A 21,838-nucleotide genomic window follows, 5' to 3' on the forward strand; every position below is an offset into this window, starting at 1 on the left:
TTATCTATGCTGGTCAAAATTTATTTGGCAATAAATCCTTCAAAACATCCGTCATGTAGAGATTGAAATGTCAATATTGAGTCACATATCAAATACAATTTCAGAAAATGTAAACCTTTTTCCTGAAACTCTCAAATCATGTCAACTAGAGCTATGTACTGTTTTCTATGATGAAACTTGGAAAATGTTGGGTTTTGAACGTGACTGATTGATCAATCATTTTGCAGAAGGCAGGACATGCCCTATTTTATAGTGACTACCCTATTTTAATGATTTACAAATAAGTTTCCAATAGTGCTGAAAAGCACAAGAGAAGTGTGCAAACTGGGGGTGGGGGGGCAGTTTGCTTATGTATTGTGAGCCACAGTGAATTTATCTATGTACATAGGCACACAAAGCTAAAATTTAGATCTGTGTAGGCAATATCTGAATTCATACATCTTTGGCACTCAAAGACCCTGGGTCAACTAAGCCAGGGTCTTAGGATTTGTCATATCCTAAGGATATTCTTAAGGATATGTCTATGCCCCAATCTTCTTAAATGCTGTTACCGTCATTACAAAATTTCACTGAGATAACCTGCAGTCTATTAACTAGTTATACAAAATTACAATTAACAGCAGTCATTGAAATAGGTATGGACTTAAGATTTTCAGATATCTTTGAACAACAGTGCCTACTTGATTTATGTGAAATCCAATCTTCACTTGTATACAACAGTGTTAACAGCTACACTTTCACACCTTACAGTCTCAAAGGTACAAAATTAACCTATGTCCCCAACACTAATGTTTACCCGCAGGTCCACATACTCACAGGCACATACAGGGTAGATGTTCTCTCCGAGAGCTTCTGTTTCTTGACGTTTTCTTACTTTTCTTCTTTTGAAGGGATCAATGACTCAGTGCATGTGCTCTGAGAAGCCCTCAGAACCACAGCGCAAGCCCAGTGGTTGGGGAACTCTACTGGCCCATCTCCCTGGAGGAAAGCTGGTCGTAGCTAAGTGCAGCTTCATTTCTAAAGGTTCAGGCCATGAGAATTATAAATAATTGGGAAAATCTCCACAGTTCAGCTGTGGTCCACAAAGTAACTTTGTTTCTTTGATCTCAGTGTCAGAACTAGAATGAGAATTCTGGAGTAAGATCATTTTGTCTTACAAAGCATTTTTCCCTTCTAGAGAAACCAGTTCCTTTGTACCAATTTATGACACAAATATTTAACTTCTCAAGTATCACAATAGATACACTAGGAAATACCCAAGGTGTTGCAGACAGATACCATCAACTAGAGGCAGTAATATTCCTCGACCCTTATTTGCTCTGTATGTTACATTACTGATGACAGAGTGGATAATAACAACTCTGATTTGGACAATGGCTAAAGAAAACACTAATTTTGATAGTAAAATTATTGATGGAATTGCAACAATCCAATGGAATTGGTAAAATAAACTACAAAAGTTTGATTAATGACCAAGTTTGAAGGTCTTTAAAAATACATATTTGGCACTTATCTTTCATTTTATTTTACTATTTTTTATTTTACTATTTTAATTATGGGATTCTCCAACATGAGAAAAAAGAAAATTTCTTAGGAAATTAAAATACTTAAAAAGTTAGCTAAAATTTTATTAGTAAGTTTATCAATAAGGCTGTAGACACTATCACATGGCAAGCATTGTACCTAAAGACAACAGTCTTTGTGTATACTGTAAAGTAAAAGCCAGCTAAAGCAACTAAAAGGAAAGAAATGTAAATATAAGCATTCATTTTCTTCCTACTAAATAATAGCAGCACAATCCGCACGTCTCAGTGACAACTGAAGCAGAATAGGCTTTTTCCTCAGATATGCAGGTCTCTACCCTGAAACTCACAAAATCCTACTTGTTGCTTGCCCTGGGAAGTACCTCTAAATGTGGGGAGACTGGTACCTGCCACTACTTTTGGTAAAGACACACATATTGCCAACCCAGGCACAAGACTGGAGCACTTTAGAATCCTGGAATGGAGCTACAGTGCCTACCAAACAAAGATCAGTCTTGTGTTGTACCAGGAGACATGCTGTTTTTTAGAAGGCTGATCCTACGGGGACTAGGAAATGGACCCCATCAGCTCTGGTGATAGTGTTACTGATAAAAATACACATGATTCAGAGATAAATGTGGTATAAGGTGCAACCAAACACAACTGTCTCCTGGAAAATGCAAAAGCCTCTGGGGACTTAAACATTAGTCAAAATATTCTGAAGTAAGTATCTTTTCCCAACAACACCCTCACATGTATAATATTAAATACTCAAAATTCCAGATCAAACTAGCTAGATAAGACACATTAAAATGAAACATTTGCCCAACAAGGATGCCAAACATTAGGGTTTGTTTTATTGCATGACGTTTGCATAAGAAAAAATATTAATTGGAAACTGTAAGGCATCATGCAATCATCAATAAGCTGATTAACTGTACACTTAAGATAGGTGGACATATAATCTAAAATTTAAAAACTAGTTCCCAAAAAGTACATAAAAAATTGAACATGATGAGCTTTGAAATATGGTTCATATTTGTAGTTTCATGTTGTTAAAAAGTGCTTCAAGTGTACTGCTGGAAAGTTGCTCTTCATGAATGGCGCTGGGGTCACATCAGATTATAAACTGTAAAAACTAATTATTTTTATGGAATTAGAAAGCTAACATTATGATATTCACACTTCTTTGAATCAGTTTTCAATTCTCACTCAAATTAACTTGATATATTAATAATCTAAAAAACATTTGTTTTCTAACCAACCAAAGTCTATGAATTCAAGTTACACATGTTGAGTGATCAAATCTCTGAGTAGGCCTGAACGGTGAGCCCTGGAACCAGTGCCAGTAGGTGTTAATCAATGTACTGCGCCATCCAGCGGAAGCCTTCTCCATAACCTTGTCTTTTGAGCACACTGCACATGAAAACTTCTAAGGGTCGGGCATTCAGTTCTTTTAGAGATACACTGCCCTAGAAAAGAAAACAGACATGATGTTGGATCGCCCTCTTATGAAATAAAAGCTCCATTCCAGTAGAATCACAGCTCATACATCTTAGAACACATGGGGACTATGTTAAAGCCATGGCTATCTTGCATCCAAGACCCCTAAACATAAAAAGCCGCCTTCTTTCTTAGTCAGATGTCCACTCAGTGGGAAAGAGGTGAGCTTGTGAGGCAACAAGAACAAAATTAACTTTTGATTCAGAAAAATTTAAAGTCCACAGACTTGCTTCACATTCTCTGAGTAAGTCTATGCTAAACTAAAAGGCAATTCCAAAAAATAATGTGTTTGATTTATTAAAAAGAAGACAGAAAACACACCAAAGTCAACCTCGTCTAAAGAAGAGTGTCCTGGCTGCAGAATTTTTCTCCTCGGAGAGTGTATGTAGACCACAGAAAATCTGTTGTAACTTTAATTCTTCCACTGCTTATCTGGGATTTTTCAATACACTGAGGGGCCTTTCCCAAACAAGTCCCAGTAAAAATGAATAAAGAAAATGTATCTTGGAACTTAATATAAAGTTTCAGAAATCCCTCCCACTCCTATTTTTGCATTTATATTTCTGGTGAACTCAGTGCCTAAATACAGAGCTTGTGGCATAAATACTGCTATGATTAAAGTATACCATTTGGTAGCTAATTCTGAAGATTTATGAAAAATGAAACTTTGAAAGCTTTCATTAAGTTAACCTTAAGCATGAACTTTGACATTTTAGAATCAAGAAAAGGCTTCAAAAGTGGGAAAAAGAAAACAAATTAGGACATAAAGACCCAAGTGTATAAATCAGTTTTTGGTTTTCTTTGTTTTAAAGAAAAAGGTAGTGAGCTTTTGTAAATGAACAATAGTGATTTTAAAAGACATTTGTACTACTGGAGGAAATACATTTGTCAAAAGCAAAATTTCTTTTTACCTTTCCTGTTGTCTGACCAAATAAACCAAACATCTCTCGTAACCTCTCTTCACTGATGGCTTCAGGTCTGTCGATCTTATTCCCAAGAATCAGTATAGGCACATTAGCAATGGTTTCATCTGTCATTAGTGACTGAAAGCGAAAGAGCAGGTGTTGATAAGAAACCATCTAGAGGTTGAAACCATCTGACGGGATACCAAATGGGCATCAATTACTTTATAATTATGTCAGTTTTTTGGTTTTTTTTTTTTTTTAAGATTTATGTATTTATACAAGCACTGGGTACAGTCAGAAGCGCAGGAGGGTGAGAGAATTCACCAGAGCCAGAATGGGGAACAGAACAGGCAGAGCCCGGTGGCCGGGGATCGAACCGGCACTGCAGAGGCTACGGGCAGCTTTGCAGCCCAGCGCTCAACCACTGCGCCACGGGGGAGGCCCTATAATTATGTCAGTTTTACCAACTTCCTCTGGCATACTTTCCCTACATTTTAAAGTGAGTCCAATGCAGACATAACACAGTTCTCCTGCCTAAGGCTCCATCTGTAAATGCTCACTCTGAATCAGTGAGGTACAGTGACTAGAACCAACACCTTGGAGGTGGGCAGAGCTGGTTTCATTTCTGCTTGTGCTGCTACCAAGTTGCAAGATCGTAAGACACCTAATTTTCACTAGAGGTGGGAGAGAATTTGGAATAGTAGCACCTACTTTATGGAGCTAACTCAAGAATTAAAATAGGTAAACTGCACGGTGCCTGGTATACACTAAGAATTCAGGAACAACCTGAACCCTGTTCATGACCACAGAACCTACCTGGACTTTTCCAAGTGAAACAGTATTTATCTCCTATGGACAGAGGCATGATCAGGCCAAACTTCAGTCAAATAATGGACCAACTTTTTCCGTAGTCTCAGCTCTAACACTGGCCTTGCCTGATGCTCCCTTTACCTGACCTGGGAGAGGAGAGGCGGTGTTTCCACATAGCCCTGTTGTCTTCTGACAGTATTCACAAAGATGGTTTGTTACAAAGATTTCCAAGTCCTGGCCAACTCCTGAAGAAACTGGCATCCTAGGATGACCAGGGACTCAAGACCAATCACTGAGGGATGGAGCAGACATGAAATCTACCTCAAGGGTGCACTTGCAGAGTGAGCTCCTTAAGTCTTCAGGAAGGAAGACTGTTTGCACTTCCTCAATAGCTATAATTACTCCAAGCTACTCCTCTGTATTCTACATAATCACTGAGGTAGACAAATTGCCAGGAGTTACATTAAGCCTGCAGAAACACTGCAATCCTATAGATAGAGCTCCAAACTATTTCCAACCTATTAGGCTTATCAGAGTGATTCAACTTTGTTTAGTTTTAATTAGTTAACTTACATCAAGTTCTTCTTTTGATTCTAACAGCCTTTCATGGTCTGCACAATCCACCAGAAATACAATGCCATTGATAGCAGGAAGGTAGTTTTTCCACACTCTTCGAGCTAACAAAAACAATCAGGAGTTAGATTTTATTTGCTGGTCAAACCTAGTAGATGGTTTGATGGAAGAGTTCAATAAGATGTCGTTATCCTTTAACTTGTGTATGTAGTGAAGGATCAATACATACTAATAGCTAATCTTTTACCCAATATTGCAAAATCTTCCCAGAAGAAATTTCAGGCTTCCCTTAATTATAAGTAGATCAAATAATTTACTCTGCCCTAGTTTCCCATGTTACAATATTTGCTGCCAATGGATGATGATGCATATTAAGTTTATTGTTGGAGGATCACTCTAGAAATATTTTTCCACATTTCTCATTTATCAGTTTTGGGGCAGATAAACTTAAGAGTCAGTGGCAGAAGGAAATTATTACCAAGTGCATGTGTGTTACATAAGATAATCAAAGCAAATGATTGTACTCATGACAGGAATTAAAGTCTGTGAAACCATTAAGGTAATTTTCCCCATGACCACCTTTTTTTTTTTTTTTTTTTTTTTTTTTGGTTAGAGGAGAAAAGAGTTTTATGAGTACCCCAGTGGAAAACAATTTTTTTCTCTAACTTGAGTTTTATGAGCAGTGCTAAAAATAATATAGAAATGAAGCCTCAGACACATTCCATTGATTGCTAATTCCAGAAATTTATGTTTATTTCAAACTATAATTACATGTCTCATGCTTTAGCCATAACCATTTAAATTTAAAATCTTTTCAACTAATACTAGGTTTTTAGAAGGCCCACCAATTTGGTAATATTCAATAGTTATGACTTACTACATGCTAGCTACTATCAAGTCCTTTTGGGAATATAAAAAATAATTAAGATTTTAGTGCCAGAAAATTTAGTATAGGGGTCTTTCCCAACTTGTAGACATGTGCACACAACAGTGAGTGCTACAGAAATATAGCTGAGAGCACTCATAGCTGGGAGTGACTTCTCAGGAGAGGGAGCCCCTGGCCCAGCAGCTGGGTTACTCGTGCAGATGGCTTAGAATGAGCAAAAGCAAAGAGCTTATGGAAGACAAGAAGAGGGTCTGGTTTCGGTGGAGAATAGGAAGGGGAACAATGGGAAATAAAGACTTGAAAGTAAACTGGGATTAGATCATAGGGATGCCAAATGCCAGGTCAGTAACTCTGGTTTTTATTTTGTAGATGATAAGTTAGCCACTGAAGGTTTTGAATAAGGAGCACATATGTTCATAACAAGATTATGACAAGTGAGTGGTAGATTGGGAGTCGAGAGTGAAAACTAAATTTTACTCAATATTTGACCACCAAAAGCAATTCAGACTTAAAATGACTAAGATGGTCATGAAAATCATCTTTGCTTTCTAAAGCATTTGTGAGGCAATAATAAATCCTAAATTTTAAGGCTATTCTGGTCTTCATTGACTAGAATGAGATTTCAAGCACTGGATCATAATGGCCACTTTTTTACTGAAATAAAAGCAACCATAAAAGTAATAGAATCTTACCTTGAACATGACCACCCAGATCAAAAGTTGTAAAGGTCATGCCAGCAATGGTTAATTCTTCTGAAGCTAAATAATAATACAAACATATTTATAATATGAAAATCAGAAATTCATTCATGGTATATAAATTTAATATTTGGCTTTAATTGCAAATAAGATCAAATCAAACATTCAGAATTCTTTTTATTAAATATATTCTAATTCAAATTGACACTATAACACAAGTAATAACATTCACTACCTACCACAAATCCAACACTTATTTTTCCTTCTCTATTTCTCCTGCTGAAATGTTAATCTATTCAGACAAATCTTTGCTGTGAATTCAAGTAACTGCCCAATCCAATATTTTTTCATGTATTTCATCTGAAATGATGCAAAAATAATGATATTTACAATGATAAAGCTTGTGTGAAGGGGGATGTGTTTTCTTTCTCAGGAATCACAGTCTCGCACTAGCTATTACCCAATATCAAAAAGAGTTCTATATATTTTTTTTTTAAAGATTTATTTATTTATTATTTATACAAGCACTGGGTACAGTCATAAGCGTGGGAGGGTGAGAGAATTCACCAGAGCCAGAGCGGGGAGCAGAGCAGGCAGAAGGACCGAAGTACACTGCTGAGGGGAGCAGCGGGCGGCAGGAGAGGTCTGCGCGCCATTTGGGACCCTCCTCCAGTGGCCGGGGAGCAGCTGGGGATCAAACTGGTGCTGCGGAGGCTGCGGGCAGCTTTGCAACCCAGCGCTCAACTGCTGCGCCACCGGGGAGGCCCAGTTCTATATATTTTTGTATAGTTTTCTGGTCATTTACAGTGGGAAGGTTAATTCCAGACTGTTACTTCCTCAGGGCCAAAAGCAGAAATCTATAATTACAATGAAAGGTTCAATGAAATAAGTTTCCTCTCATGGCTATCAATTTTCACAGGTGATAGCCTTTAAAGACAGTTATAATAAAAGATTTGGCCATTATTTCTTCAAATATTTTTTCTGCCAATCCCCACCGGAACTTCAAAACTAAGTTTGTCAGACTGCTTGATATCATCCCACAAGTCACTGAGTCTGTTCATTTTTGTCATTTTCCCCTCTGTGCTTCATTCCAAATAGCTTCCATTATCACCACTGAAATTCAATGGCCTATCCTTCTGTACTGTTGCACCGTCTAATTGGTCATTAATCTTAACCAATGAAAATTTCATGTCAGATACTGTATTTTCATTTCCAGAGGTTCCATTTTGTTCTGGTCTTATATCTTCTCTCATTATGTACATGTAAATCCTTGAGCAATATACATACTAGTTTGTATTTTTTTAAGATTTATTATATTTATTTATGCATACAAGAGCTGGGGTGGTAAGAGGATTCACCAGAGATAAGAGTGGGGAGCAGAACAGGTGGATCCTCTGAAATACACAGTTGCTTTAACATATCTGCTAATTCCATCATCTTTGTAATTCTGGGTCTGCTTCTACTGGTTGATTTTTCTCCTGGTTATGGATCACATTTTCCTGCTTCTTTGCATGTTTAGTACTTTTTTTTTAATATCTGTCTGTTTATACATACAAGAACTGGGGTATAGGCCAGAGTTGCGGCAGGTAAGAAGATTCACCAGAGACAGAGCAGGGAAAAGAACAGGCAGACTGACTGAAATACACTGCTGAGGAGAGCAGCAGGCAAGACAGGAGAGGTCTGCTGCGCCATGTGGGTAGCTCCCCGGCTAGCCGGGGATCAAACTTGTGCTGTAGTGGCTGCAGATAGCTTCACAGTGCTGTGCTTAACCACTTGTGCCACCAGGGAGGCCCATGTCTAGTACTTTTTTATTTTTTTTAAAGATTTATTTATTTATACAAGCACTGGGTACAGTCAGAAGCACGGGAGGGTGAGAGAATTCACCAGAGCCAGAGTGGGGAGCAGAACAGGCAGACTGACAAAGTACACTGCTGAGGGGAACAGCGGGCAAGGCAGGAGAGGTCTGCGCACCATGTGGGACCCTTGCTGGGCAGCTGTGGATCAAACCGGCGCTGCGAGACTGTGGGCAGCTTTGCAGCCCAGCGCTCAACAGCTGCACCACTGGGGAGGCCCACATGTCTAGTACTTTTTGATTGATAATAGATTTTGTTATATTCTTTTGAAGAGGGATTAATTTTGTTTTGTCAGGTAGTAAAATTTGTAGTTCAGGACAAATCTAACATAGCCTTTATTTTGAGGTTATTCTAGCCTCATTAGTGTATTAGGGTACTTTTGGATTCTCTCTTGAATGCTATGTATTCAAATAGGTCTCTCCATTCTGGCTGGTGAGAAGAGAATGATTCCCAGTTCTATGTGAGCTCTGGGAATTATATGGCTAACATGTTCCCTGTAATTAATCTTTTTCCAGAAATTGTTCTATGACTGATCATGTAGAGTTTTACCCTATGCATGCATAGATTTTCAGTCACATAAATTTATGGAGTTCTTTCTCTGCAGAGCTCCTTCCTCTCTTACCCAGCCCAATCACTTATAATCACTTCAATATCCCTAAATTCTAGTTTCTATCTCATCTGATCAAGACAACTGGGTTATATTTGGGTTTTCCTCCCTGCACAATGGTCTGAAAATTATTTCCTGTGATAAAGCTTGAATACAGAAAGGTTTGTTTTCCTTTTCTCCAGAGTAACAGTCCTATGCTAGCTACTACCAATATCTGAAAATAGTTGTGTATGTATTTTTGTCTAGTTTTCTGGTCATTTACAGTGGGAGGATAATTCCAAACTCTGTTACAATCATACATGGCCAAAAGTGAGAGGCCGTACAACTACAATGAAAAGTTCAGTGTAATTGTTAACTATTCAATATTACCTGAGGCCCCAGAATAATTTATCTTGTTAAAAAAAATCTGTATGCAGGGCCTCCCCGGTGGTGCAGCAGATTGCGTGTAGCACTGTGAAGCTGTCCGCAGCCTCTGCAGCGCGGGTTCGATCCCAGCCAGCCAGGGAGATTCCCACATGGCACAGCAGACCTCTCCTGTCTCACCCGCTGCTCCCCTCAGCAGTGTATTTCAGTAGATCTGCCTGTTCTGTTCCCCATTCTGTCTCTGGTGAATTCTCTCACCCTCCCGCGCCTTTGACTGTACCCCAGTTCTTGTATAAATAAATAAATCTTTAAAAAAAAAAATCTGTATGCAGGCCTGACAACTGAATGAATAGTATTATTTATGTTCCAAGTCACTATTCATAAGGAAAAAACAATGCTTATATGTGATTGGTAAACTACCTTTATAGTTATAAATCCCCACTGATTTACAAAAAAAGTTCCAATTTGATTAAGATAAAGAACACTGTTAATATCCCAGGAATTTCTTCTTCCCCTTTCCCAGTCTGTCACCCCCTCCACTTTCAGAAGCAACCACTGATCTGAATTCTGTCACCTCATGGTAGTTTTGCCAATCCTATAATTTCATGTAAATAGCATCAAATAGTAAATTTTCTTAGCAGCTTCTTACATGCAATGTATAGTATGCATCAAGTTTTTTTAAGCAAGAGTTTATTCCTTTTTTCTTGTTGAGTAGAATCCCATTGTTTATGAATTATTTTTTAAATGGACATCTGAGGTATTTCCAGTTTTGGGCTATTACAAATAAAGGGGCATGACCATTACTGTACAAGAATTTTGGTGAACACATTTTCATTTCTCCTGGATAAATTCCTAGGAGTGGAATGACCACATCATAGGGTGCTTTGATTAACTGAAAAATGTAACTTGAAATGGGTACAAACTGTCAGAAGGTAAAAAGCATTTATTTTGTGCCACTGATTTTACTTTTGGTACTTAGAACAAGGCTTGACATATTGAAGGTGCTCATAACTATTGACTGAATAAAGGAAGCAACTTTAAAAAATTAAAAGATGACTAACACCTAATATAAGACCACTTTGTGGTATCTTCCAATTCTGCTTGTTTTGCAAACAATTTCATATATGATCATTTTTCCTTTAATAGTATTGTTCTTGTGTCAGAATCTTAACATGCCAAGCCCCATTCTCTTCTAATATTAAAAAAATCAATTTTATCAATTTTGCTTTCCAACTTCACTTACTAGTAGTTTCATAGAATAAATGCTACTTTGTTTTATCGTTTCTGTTTTTTATTAGACTATTTGCTGAATAATTGTCATATTACCTACTTTTTGGTCTAATTCTATTTTCTACTCATTTAATAAGGCCGCACTATTTTTTCAAAATTAAAATGGATTAACTTGGGCCTCCCCGGTGGCGCAGCGGTTGAGCGCTGGGTTGCGAAGCTGCCCACGGCCTCTGCGGCGCCGGTTCCATCCCCGGCTGCTCCCCGGCCACTGGAGGAGGGTCCTACATGGCGCGCAGACCTCTCTTGCCGCCCACTGCTCCTCTCAGCAGTGTACTTCGGTCCTTCTGCCTGATCTGCTCCCCGCTCTGGCTCTGGTGAATTCTCTCACCCTCCCGTGCTTCTGACTGTACCCAGTGCATGTATAAAACAAAAAAACAAAACGAACAAATAAATAAATAAATAAACAAATAAATAAATAAATAGAACCATGCCTCTATAAATAAATAAATAAATAAATAAATAAATAAATAAATAAATAAATAGGATTAACTTGTCTGTAAACTCTGTGCCTATCAGATTTGTAGTGTTCAGCTGTAAAGTAAGGTCATTTATAAGATATGTGTCTGTTTCTATAACTTTGTCACTGTAACACTAGCCTTTTTTTTTTTTAAGATTTTTATTTATTTATTTATACAAGCACTGGGTACAGTCAGAAGCGCGGGAGGGTGAGAGAATTCACCAGAGCCAGAGGGGAGAGCAGAGCAGGCAGACTGACGAAGTACACTGCTGAGGGGAGCAGCGGGCAGCAGGAGAGGTCTGCGCGCCATGTGGGACCCTCGCCTGGCAGCCGGGTATCGAACTGGCGCTGCAGAGGCTGCAGGCAGCTTCGCAACCCAGCGCTCAACAGCTGGGCCACCGGGGAGGCCCTTTAACACTAGTTTTACTTTCTCAAACAGTATATATTCTACAACTTTATACACAGGATGGTATATATTAAGTGATTTCTAGTGTCTTCCAAGTGGTCTTTCTTAAAGTACATCAGATTACTTTTAATTTTTACAAAGTTTTCTATAAGTGTATCAATGTTTACCCTTTTTTTTGAAATAATTCTTTAGTTTCTATACTAGATATTGGTTAGGTTATCAGGACTAGAAAAATAAGAAAACAATTTTTAAAACTTAAAAAAAAAACTAGTAACTTGAGAATATCCAATGAACTGTAAGACAATAACCAGTCCTATGAATTAATAACTAAAATAGCAATTTGAAAATTTGAAAAAAATTCAGGCTATATAAATAAGGTAATGGATGGTCACTATACCCTAAGCAATGTCTGATTGGGTAGACCTCAATCATGTCATAACTCCTCAGATATTAATTTTTTAATTTTTCTAGCTGGAGAAGGGAATACTGAATTAAAAAAAAGAAGACATGAATATTATTTCAAGATATAGATATGTTCCCTATGAGTTGGATCACTTACTATTTTACTGTACTATTTTCAGAACAGGTCAGACTACCCGATCATCATTGGTCTACCAATAAAAAGTCTCAAACAGAAAACTTTTGATTAGCACTTGATAATCAGTATCACCCGATAAAGTAGTACACTGCATCCAGGAATATACTTACTGGGATGTAATGTGGGGACATGTTGTCCAAGTCTGTCATCTTTTAGCATATGTAGCAATGTGGTTTTTCCTGCATTATCCAATCCAAGAAATACCAATTTACCAGTTTTCTTATATAGCCCTGCAAAGTAAGCTACAGTTAGTCAACGAGATATCTGACAAAGATTACCCAAATAAAAATTACTTTAAATAAAAGTATAAAATAATATTTACCATTTAGTTATATATATATTTCCTACTTACTCTAGATTTTTGATAAAGAAACCCTTATTGAACTTTTGGACTTCTGAAATTTTTTTAATAGGCCTGAATAAGCTTGAATTTCTAATCTATTTTCAGTTTTGAAGAGCTATTTTAACTTTAATATGATTTTAAAATTTAAGTCATTATACAACTAAATGCTGCCTCAATCAACAGAATATATGTTACCTAACTTATCTATAATGCCAAAACTCTGATTTCCTTGACTCTTTAGGGTAAATGACTGTGCTATACTAATATTAGATAAACACTCTCAAGTTACCTGATACCATGTATTAATGAAGCTAGACCAAAAGAAAAATTAAAAGAGATTTCTCATGGGTGAATATAAATTGTTTTCAACAATAAAAGTCTACCATATTTTTTAATAAAAAATTTGCTTCACCAACATTACACTAATACCAAAACCGAACAAGGACAACACACAAAAAGAAAACTATAGGCCAATCTCCCTAATGAACACTGATGCAAAAATCCTCAATAAAATTTTAGCTATCAGAATCCAACAGTGTATCCATAAGGTAATTCACCACGACCAAGTAGGATTCATTCCAGGGACACAAGGATGGTTTAACATCCGAAAATCAATCAACGTTATCCAACACATCAACAAAAAGAAATATAAAAACCATATGATAATTATCAATAGATGCTGAGAAAGCTTTCGACAAAGTGCAACACCCATTCATGATAAAAGCCCTTGAAATTCTTGGGATACAAGGAACGTACCTCAACATCATAAAGGCCATATATGACAAGCCAACAGCCAGTATCATTCTCAATGGTGAAAAGCTGAAAGCAATTCCATTAAGATCTGGAACAAGACAAGGATGTCCACTTTCACCACTGCTTTTCAATATAATACTGGAAGTCCTAGCCAGAGCAATAAGACAAGAGAAAGACATCCAAGGAATCCAAATAGGAAAAGAAGAAGTCAAACTATCACTCTTTGCAGATGATATGATAATATACATAGAGAACCCTAAAAACTCCACAGAAAAACTAACTCAACTCATCAATCAGTTCAGTAAAGTGTCAGGATACAAAATCAACACGCAAAAGTCAGTAGCCTTCCTATACACAAACAATAAATCTGAAGAAGAAGATATAAAAAAACCCATCCCTTTTATTATTGAAACAAAAAAAATCAAATATTTGGGAATAAATCTAACAAAAGAGGTAAAGGACCTATACAAAGAAAACTATAAAACACTGTTAAAAGAAATAGAAGAAGACACAAAGAAATGGAAAGACATCCCCTGCTCATGGATTGGGAGAATAAACATTATTAAAATGGCCATCCTACCAAAAGCAATATACAGATTCAATGCTATTCCAATCAAAATTTCAATGTCATTCTTCAAAGAAATAGAACAATTATTGATGAAATTCATATGGAATCACAAAAAACCCCGAATAGCCAAAGCTCTCCTGAAAAAAAAAAGAAGGGAATGGAGGCATCACACTCCCAGACTTCAAACTCTACTACAAAGCCATAATCATCAAAACTGCATGGTATTGGAACAAGAACAGACATACAGACCAATGGAATCAAATAGAAAATCCAGAAATAAACCCACAGATTTATGGTCAACTAATCTTTGACAAAGGAGCAAAGACTATGCATTGGAGCAAAGAAAGTTTGTTCAATAGATGGTGCTGGGAAAACTGGGTCGCTACATGCAAAAGAATGAAGCTTGACCACTACCTCACACCATATACAAAAATCAACTCAAAATGGATTAAAGAACTAGACATAAGACCTGAAACCATAAAACACATAGAAGGAAATATAGGCGAAACACTACGTGATTTGCATATCAAAGACATCTTTACAGACACATCACCCAAAGCAGTGATAGTGAAGGCAAAGATAAACAGCTGGGACTACATCAAATTAAAGAGCTTCTGCACAGCAAAAGAGACAATAACAAAAACAAAGAGAAACCCCACCAACTGGGAGAACATTTTTGCACCCAACACTAATGATAAAGGACTGATCACAAAAATCTGCAAAGAGCTGATGAGACTCAACAACAACAAAGAAAATAATCCAGTCAAAAAATGGACAGAGGAGCTAAAAAGAAACTTCTCTGAAGAGGAAATGCGAATGGCCAACAGGCATATGAAAAAATGTTCAACATCACTTGCAATCAGGGAAATGCAAATCAAAACTACCATGAGATACCATCTTACACCAGTGAGAATGGCACATATTAAAAAAACTAGCAACAACAAATGTTGGCGAGGTTGTGGAGAAAAAGGAACTCTTCTGCACTGTTGGTGGGAGTGCAAACTGGTTCAACCACTATGGAGAGCTGTGTGGAGATTTCTGGACCTACTAAACATAGAGCTTCCACAGGATCCAGCAATTCCACTCCTAGGTATTTACCCAAAGAACACAGAAACATCAATTCCAAAGAACACCTGCACCCCTATGTTTATAGCAGCACTGTTTACAATAGCTAAGCTTTGGAAACAGCCCAAATGCCCAAAAATAGATGACTGGATCAAGAAGATGTGGTACATATATACCATGGAATATTACTCAGCATTCAAAAAAGATAAACACATGCAATTTGCAGCAACATGGATGGCGCTGGAAGGGATCATGCTCAGTGAAATAAGCCAAAAAGAAAAAGAAAAATACCGGATGGTCTCACTCATAGCAGGAATCTAGAATACTTAAATAAGGGACCAGAAATAATGAGTAACTATAAGAAAGTGAAAATCAAAATCAACAAAAACTATGAACCAGAGACACTTTTTGGAGGGTGGGGGGCGGGAGGGGAGGGATTGGGGTCAGAATGGGGGGATTGCAATTGTATGGGGAATATAAAAATAAAATTTATTAATTTAAAAAAAATAAATAAATAATTTGCTTCATTGTCAAATTTGCCTGAGAATAAGGTTAAACTATTCACATAACTGCATAACACTAAATGACAACAACAGATAAAAAAACAAGCATATAATTTTAGACATACTAACCAGGCACCGACAGATAAATTGATAAATAGAAAAGACAGCACTGACTGATTTACAGCAGACTGGTACTGAACTGTAAAATTCCCTATCAAGATTTAATTTTTCAAATCCATTTATTAAAGAGCAGTTTTCTCATATATATATGTGTGTATATATATCCCATCCCTACACATGTACAGCGTCCCATTACTGATGTCTCTCACTGAAATGGTACTTTTTAAAAATTTTATTTATGCATACAAGAACTGGGGTATAGGCCAGAGGTATGTGTGGGGTGTGAGAGGATTCACCAGAGACAGAGTGGGGAGCAGAACAGGTGGACTGACTGAAATACACTGCTAAGGAGAGCAATGGGCAAGACAGGAGAGGTCTGCTGCGCCATGTGGGTTAGCTCCCTGGCTAGGGATCAAACTTGTTCTGCAGTTGCTGCTGATGGCTTCATAATGCTGAGACTTAACCCCTTGTGCAACCAGGGAGGCCCCTGTTTTTAATTTTTTTAAAGATTTATTTATTTATGCATACAAGAGCTGGGGTATAGACCAGAGATGCGGGGGTGAGAGGATTCATCAGAGACAAGAGTGGGGAACAGAACAGCCAGATGGACTGAAGTACACTGCTGAGGGGAGCAGAGGGCAAATCAGGAGAGGTCTGCTGTGCCATGTGGGTTGCTCCCTGGCCGGCTGGGGATCAAACTTGTGCTGCAGAGGTTGTGGACTGCTTCATAGTGCAGTGTTTAACCCCTTGCGCCACCAGGAAGGTCCTTTTTTAAAAAAAAAATTATTGGGCCTCCCCGGTGGCGCAGTGGTTGAGCGCTGGGTTGCGAAGCTGCCCGCGGCCTCTGCGGCTCCGGTTCGATCTCCGGCTGCTCCCCGGCCACCGGAGGAGGGTCCCACATGGCGCGCAGACCTCTCCTGCCGCCCGCTGCTCCCCTCAGCAGTGTACTTCGGTCCTTCTGCCTGCTCTGCTCCCCGCTCTGGCTCTGGTGAATTCTCTCACCCTCCCGCGCTTCTGACTGTACCCAGTGCATGTATAAACAAACAAACAAACAAACAAATAAATAAATAAATAGGCCTCTAAAAAAAAAATTATTTATTTTTGCTTAGAAAAACTAGGGAGTGGGGCATCCCTTGGTGGTGCAGTGCAGCGCTGTGGAGCTGTCTGCAGCCTCTGCAGCACCGGTTCAATCCCAGCTGGCTGGCAAGGGTCCCACAAGGCGCGCAGACCTCTCCTATCATGCCCGCTGCTCCCTTCAGCAGTGTATTTCGTCAGTCTGCCTGTTCTGTTCCCTGCTCTGTCTCTGCTGATCCTCTCACCCTCCTGCGCATCTGGCCTGTACCCCAGTTCTTGAATAAATAAATAAATCTTTAAAAAAAAAACCGAACTAGGGAGTAGCCCAGTGGTAGGGATGTGAGGATTCACCAGAGATAGAGTGGGGAGCAGAACAGGTAGATCTACTGAAATACACTGCTAAGGAGAGCAGCAGGTGAAACAGGAGAGGTCTGCTGAGCCATGTGGGTTAGCTCCCTGGCAGAGGATCAAACTCAGGCCAGTTCAGTGGACCATGTCAGCATGCTGAGACTTAACTCCTAGGTCACCAGGGAGGCCTCAAGATTATATTTGTAGTGCAAGAAATACTAATTAAAGGAGTACAGATGTAAGTCAGTTTATAATTGCTGATCACTCTTAAGTATATGAATGCTTTTTCTGCCAGTTTACTACATGATGATCACATGGAGACTAAACTAAGGACAACATTAGCCAGGAAGAAGGGAATATTTTCACTAAGTATTGCAATAATGTGTAGATCCCAATCCAAAGCTTGTTTCACTGAAAAGTGTCACAAATCAATGGTTTCAGTAAAACAATGAGAAGCTAAGAATCTTCCTATCTTTAAAGCCTACAGAAGAAAATCACCAGTCCGAATTGCTGGATGAGCAAGTCTCATTTAGCATATTATAAATTGCCATTTATATTATCAAGGTATTTTATGGAACATGCATTTTTTATAATAAAAAGAATACACTGGATTTCTGTGAAGATTAAATTTGATAAAGCATGTGCAATATTGTGATTTATAAGAAAAAATTTGGTCATTCAAATAACCAGACTGTGTTTCTCATATTACGTATCTGGCCTTCATTCCGTTCCTGGATCACAGTTCCCAAAAGCTTTGGCAGTTCTTTTTTTTTTTTTTAAAAAAGATTTATTGGGCCTCCCTGGTGGCGCAGCGGTTGAGCGCTGGGTTGCGAAGCTGCCCGCAGCCTCAGCAGCGCCGGTTCGATCCCCGACTGCTCCCCAGCCCCGGAGGAGGGTCCCACATGGCGCGCAGACCTCTCCTGCTGCCCGCTGCTCCCCTCAGCAGTGTACTTTGGTCCTTCTGCCTGCTCTGCTCCCTGCTCTGGCTCTGGTGAATTCTTTCACCCTCCCGCGCTTCTGACTGTACCCAGTGCATGTACAAACAAACAAACAAACAAATAAATAAATAAATATACATGCCTCTTTAAAAAAAAAAAAGATTTATTTATTTATGCATAGGAGAGCTGGGGTATATGCCAGAGTTTTGGGGGCGTGACAGGATTCACCAGAGACAGAGCAAGGAAAAGAACAGGCAGACTGACTGAAATACACTGCGGAGGGGAGCAGCAGGCAAGTCAGGAGAGGTCTGCTGCGCCATGTGGTTAGCTCCCTGGCCAGGATCGAACTTGTGCTGGAGTGGCTGCAGTGAGCTTCATAGGTTGTGTCATAATCCCTTGCACCACGGGGGAGGCCCCAGCTTTGGCAGTTCTTAAGTGCTGAGAGTGATATGTTAATGAAGAGTTATGTTAATGAAAGTGGCTTTTTGGAAAGTACTTAAGAAGGTGGCCTGGAGAACTACCCTTAGGATTGAAGAATTGGAATTTCACATCCCAACACTCAGTGCTTGAGGGAGGAGAGGGGAGAGGGGTTAGATAGAGGTTGCGTTCAATTGCAGATGGCCCCAATGGTCAGCGAGTAAAGCAACCATGCTTACATACTGCAGCTTCCAAAAAGGAGGGTCAAAGTGTTTCCAAGTTAGTGAACATGTAGAGATTTGAAGAGAAGGGCATGCTGGAATAGGGCATGGACCCTTTTCCCATACCTTGTTTTATGCATCTCTTCCATCTGTCCTGAATAATATCCTTTGAAATAAATTGGGGATCCAGTAAGTAAATAGGTCTCCTATTTACTTACAAATTAACTGAGTTGAGTTGTTCCTACAAATTAACTGAGCCTGAGGAAGGGTTCATGGAAACCCTTGACTTCTAACCAAGTGACCAGAAGCACAGGTAACACCGTGGGCTTACTGCTGGTATCTGAAATCTGAAGAGGTCATGGTAACCTCCAGCCTATTAAGGGCTTACCAGAAGTCCAAGTAACACCCCAGGGAGGATGAAGTGAGACCTTTGGAGTTTGAGAAACCTGGAACCTGTGGAATCTAACCCTCCCTTTGGGTAGGCAGTGTCAGAATTTAATTAAATTCTAGGACACCATACCTATTGGTGTGGGGAAGCCTCCACACACTCATGTTGTAAGTATATTGCAAGACTCCAATACAGACTGTGCAGGACTTAAGTAAACTGATTAATAAATGGTAGTGCTACAAGAAGGAGGATAGAATGGATGTATCTTTCCTGCCTTCACTTACATGCAGCTGCCTTGGACTACAAGTCCCAGTGTGCCTTGCACCAGACTTCCTGAACAGGGGAGCTACTGGGAACTTAGGAAGGAATTGAGCGGCCAAGAGGACCTATAACATGAAAGGCAGGAGGCAGGCCCATCTCGCTTTTGCTTCTGCACCCTATTTGATCTCTGTTACTGCTGGGAAGGAGATTGGAGGAGACACGTGAAGGAGAGACTTGCAGAGACTCTTGGAAGAAATACTTGGAAAAGACGCACGTTAAAGAAACAAGTGGGGAAGCTGTCCCTTGCAGAGACAGTGGCAGCCATTACCTCAATTTGTACTTTTTGAATTTTGTGTTTTTCCTTCTGTCCCAGTTCTCTGGGACCTGCCTAAGTTCTTTCTTTTGTTTCCCTACCAGAAGGTAACTCAGACTTGTGGTAAGCTTTCAGGTTTCAATGGCCCTGCTTTGGGCTGAACTGATTTAGCTGGCCATATGCCCATGAGGAGATGGGTAATTTTCAGAGTTGTGTTACGAATATCCTTCCTTCTCTTTTTTTTTTAATATCATTTTTGGATAGTTTTATTATAAAGTAAAATACCTTTTTTAAAAAATTTTTATATTCCCCATACAATTGCAACCCCGATTTTGACCCCAATCCCTCCTTTCCCCGCCACCCCCCCCCCCAAGTGTGTCTCTGGTTCATAGTTGTTGATTTTGACTTTTTTTCTTTCTTATAGTTATTCTTTTTCCGGTCCCTTATTTAGGTTTTCTAGATTCCTGTTATGAGTGAGACCATCCGGTATTTTTCTTTTTCTTTCTAGCTTATTTCGCTGAGCATGATCCATTCCAGCTCCATCCATGTTGCTGCAAATTGCATGTGTTTATCTTTTATGAATGCTGAGTAATATTTCATTGTGTATATGTACCACATCTTTTTTTTTTTTTTTGCGGGACCCTCACTGGCGGCCGGGGAACGAACTGGTGCTGCAGAGGCTGCGGGCAGCCTCGCAGCCCAGCGTTCAACTGCTGCACCACCAGGGAGGCCCTGTACCACATCTTCTTGATCCAGTCATCTATTTTTGGGCATTTGGGTTGTTTCCAAAGCTTAGCTATTGTAAATTGTGCTGCTATAAACATAAGGGTGCAGGTGCTCTTTGTAATTAATGCTTCTGTGTCCTTTGGGTAAATACCTAGGAGTGGAATTGCTGGATCATATGGAAGCTCTATCTTTAGTAGGTTGAGGAATCTCCACACAGTTTTCCATAGTGGTTGGACCAGTTTGCACTCCCACCAGCAGTGCATATCCTTCCTTTGCTTATGTCTGTGTACACTAATTCTATTAAAAATCCTTCACATTGAATATGCTTCCTTTGCCTTTGTGCACACAGATGGTCAAATTCCTTTTAGAGCTGTACCCCTTAATAGTTTCGAGTCCCTGGGTACACTTCAGCTGCATGCTAATGATAGCTATTCCTGTTAGTAATAGTCCTATTAACCTTATGATACAGGAATCAATTCCCATTTTATAGATAAGGAAATAAAGGCTAAGGTAGAAAAAGTAACTTGCCTAAGATTACAAAATTTAACATAATTAATTCCCTATACATGAGTAACTGAACATGTCTGTATGATTTCAAAGCCCATGTTTATAACTGTTTCTATATAAAAGAGGCTCTAGACAAATAAGCACTACTAAAATAACATTAAATGGGATAATAGAGAACATAGGGCCAACATTACCTAAAAACTGTAGCACACTGCTGAAACCACTGTAAATCCAGTCAAATATGAAGGACATATCCAAATCTTACAGTGTCTGGAAAAAAAAAGTATTTTGAGTTTAGTAATCAACATCAAACACTAAGTCTAACTAATCCTATAACAGTCTTATTGCAAAGAGTTAAACATTCTTATCCAGGATGATCTAAAGTGGTTTATATTGACCATTAAAAAGTGATTGGAATATCAAGTAGAGACCATGCTTTACCCATTAAAGTAGCAAACATGAAAAGGAATTAAAAGAGCCATGGCTAGGGCCTCCCCGGTGGCGCAGCGGTTGAGCGCTGGGTTGCGAAACTGCGAGCGGCCTCTGCGGCGCCGGTTCGATCCCCGGCTGCTCCCCGGCCACCAGAGGAGGGTCCCACATGGCGTGCAGACCTCTCCTGCCGCCCGCTGCTCCCCTCAGCAGTGTACTTCAGTCCTTCTGCCTGCTCTGCTCCCCGCTCTGGCTCTGGTGAATTCTCTCACCCTCCCGCGCTTCTGACTGTACCCAGTTCATGTATAAACAAAACAAACAAACAAACCAGCAAACAAATAAATAAAGCATACCTCTATTAAAAAAAAAAAAAAAAAAAAAAAAAAAAAAGA

At 39.1% G+C, this 21,838-nt stretch overlaps 1 protein-coding gene across 3 annotated transcripts; it reads right to left on the reverse strand.

The window, feature by feature from the left end:
- Positions 1–2,878: 2,878 nt before the first annotated feature.
- SAR1B (secretion associated Ras related GTPase 1B) lies at positions 2,879–21,269 on the reverse strand (the record flags this gene model as incomplete). 3 transcript variants are annotated; one of them, XM_084251901.1, is made up of 6 exons in its annotated part: positions 2,879–2,995; positions 3,938–4,069; positions 5,315–5,418; positions 6,893–6,958; positions 12,583–12,702; positions 21,212–21,269. In XM_084251901.1, 6 exons carry the CDS (start codon positions 21,267–21,269, stop codon positions 2,879–2,881), a joined length of 597 nt encoding a protein of 198 aa, XP_084108027.1. The 3 variants fall into 3 exon arrangements, with proteins under 3 accessions (XP_084108027.1, XP_084108028.1, XP_084108029.1); XM_084251902.1 differs by lacking the exon at positions 6,893–6,958; XM_084251903.1 differs by lacking the exon at positions 3,938–4,069.
- Between the last annotated feature and the right edge of the window lie 569 nt (positions 21,270–21,838).

This window comes from Talpa europaea, assembly GCF_964194135.1.
Source record: "Talpa europaea genome assembly, chromosome: 13".
NCBI lineage: Eukaryota > Metazoa > Chordata > Mammalia > Eulipotyphla > Talpidae > Talpa > Talpa europaea.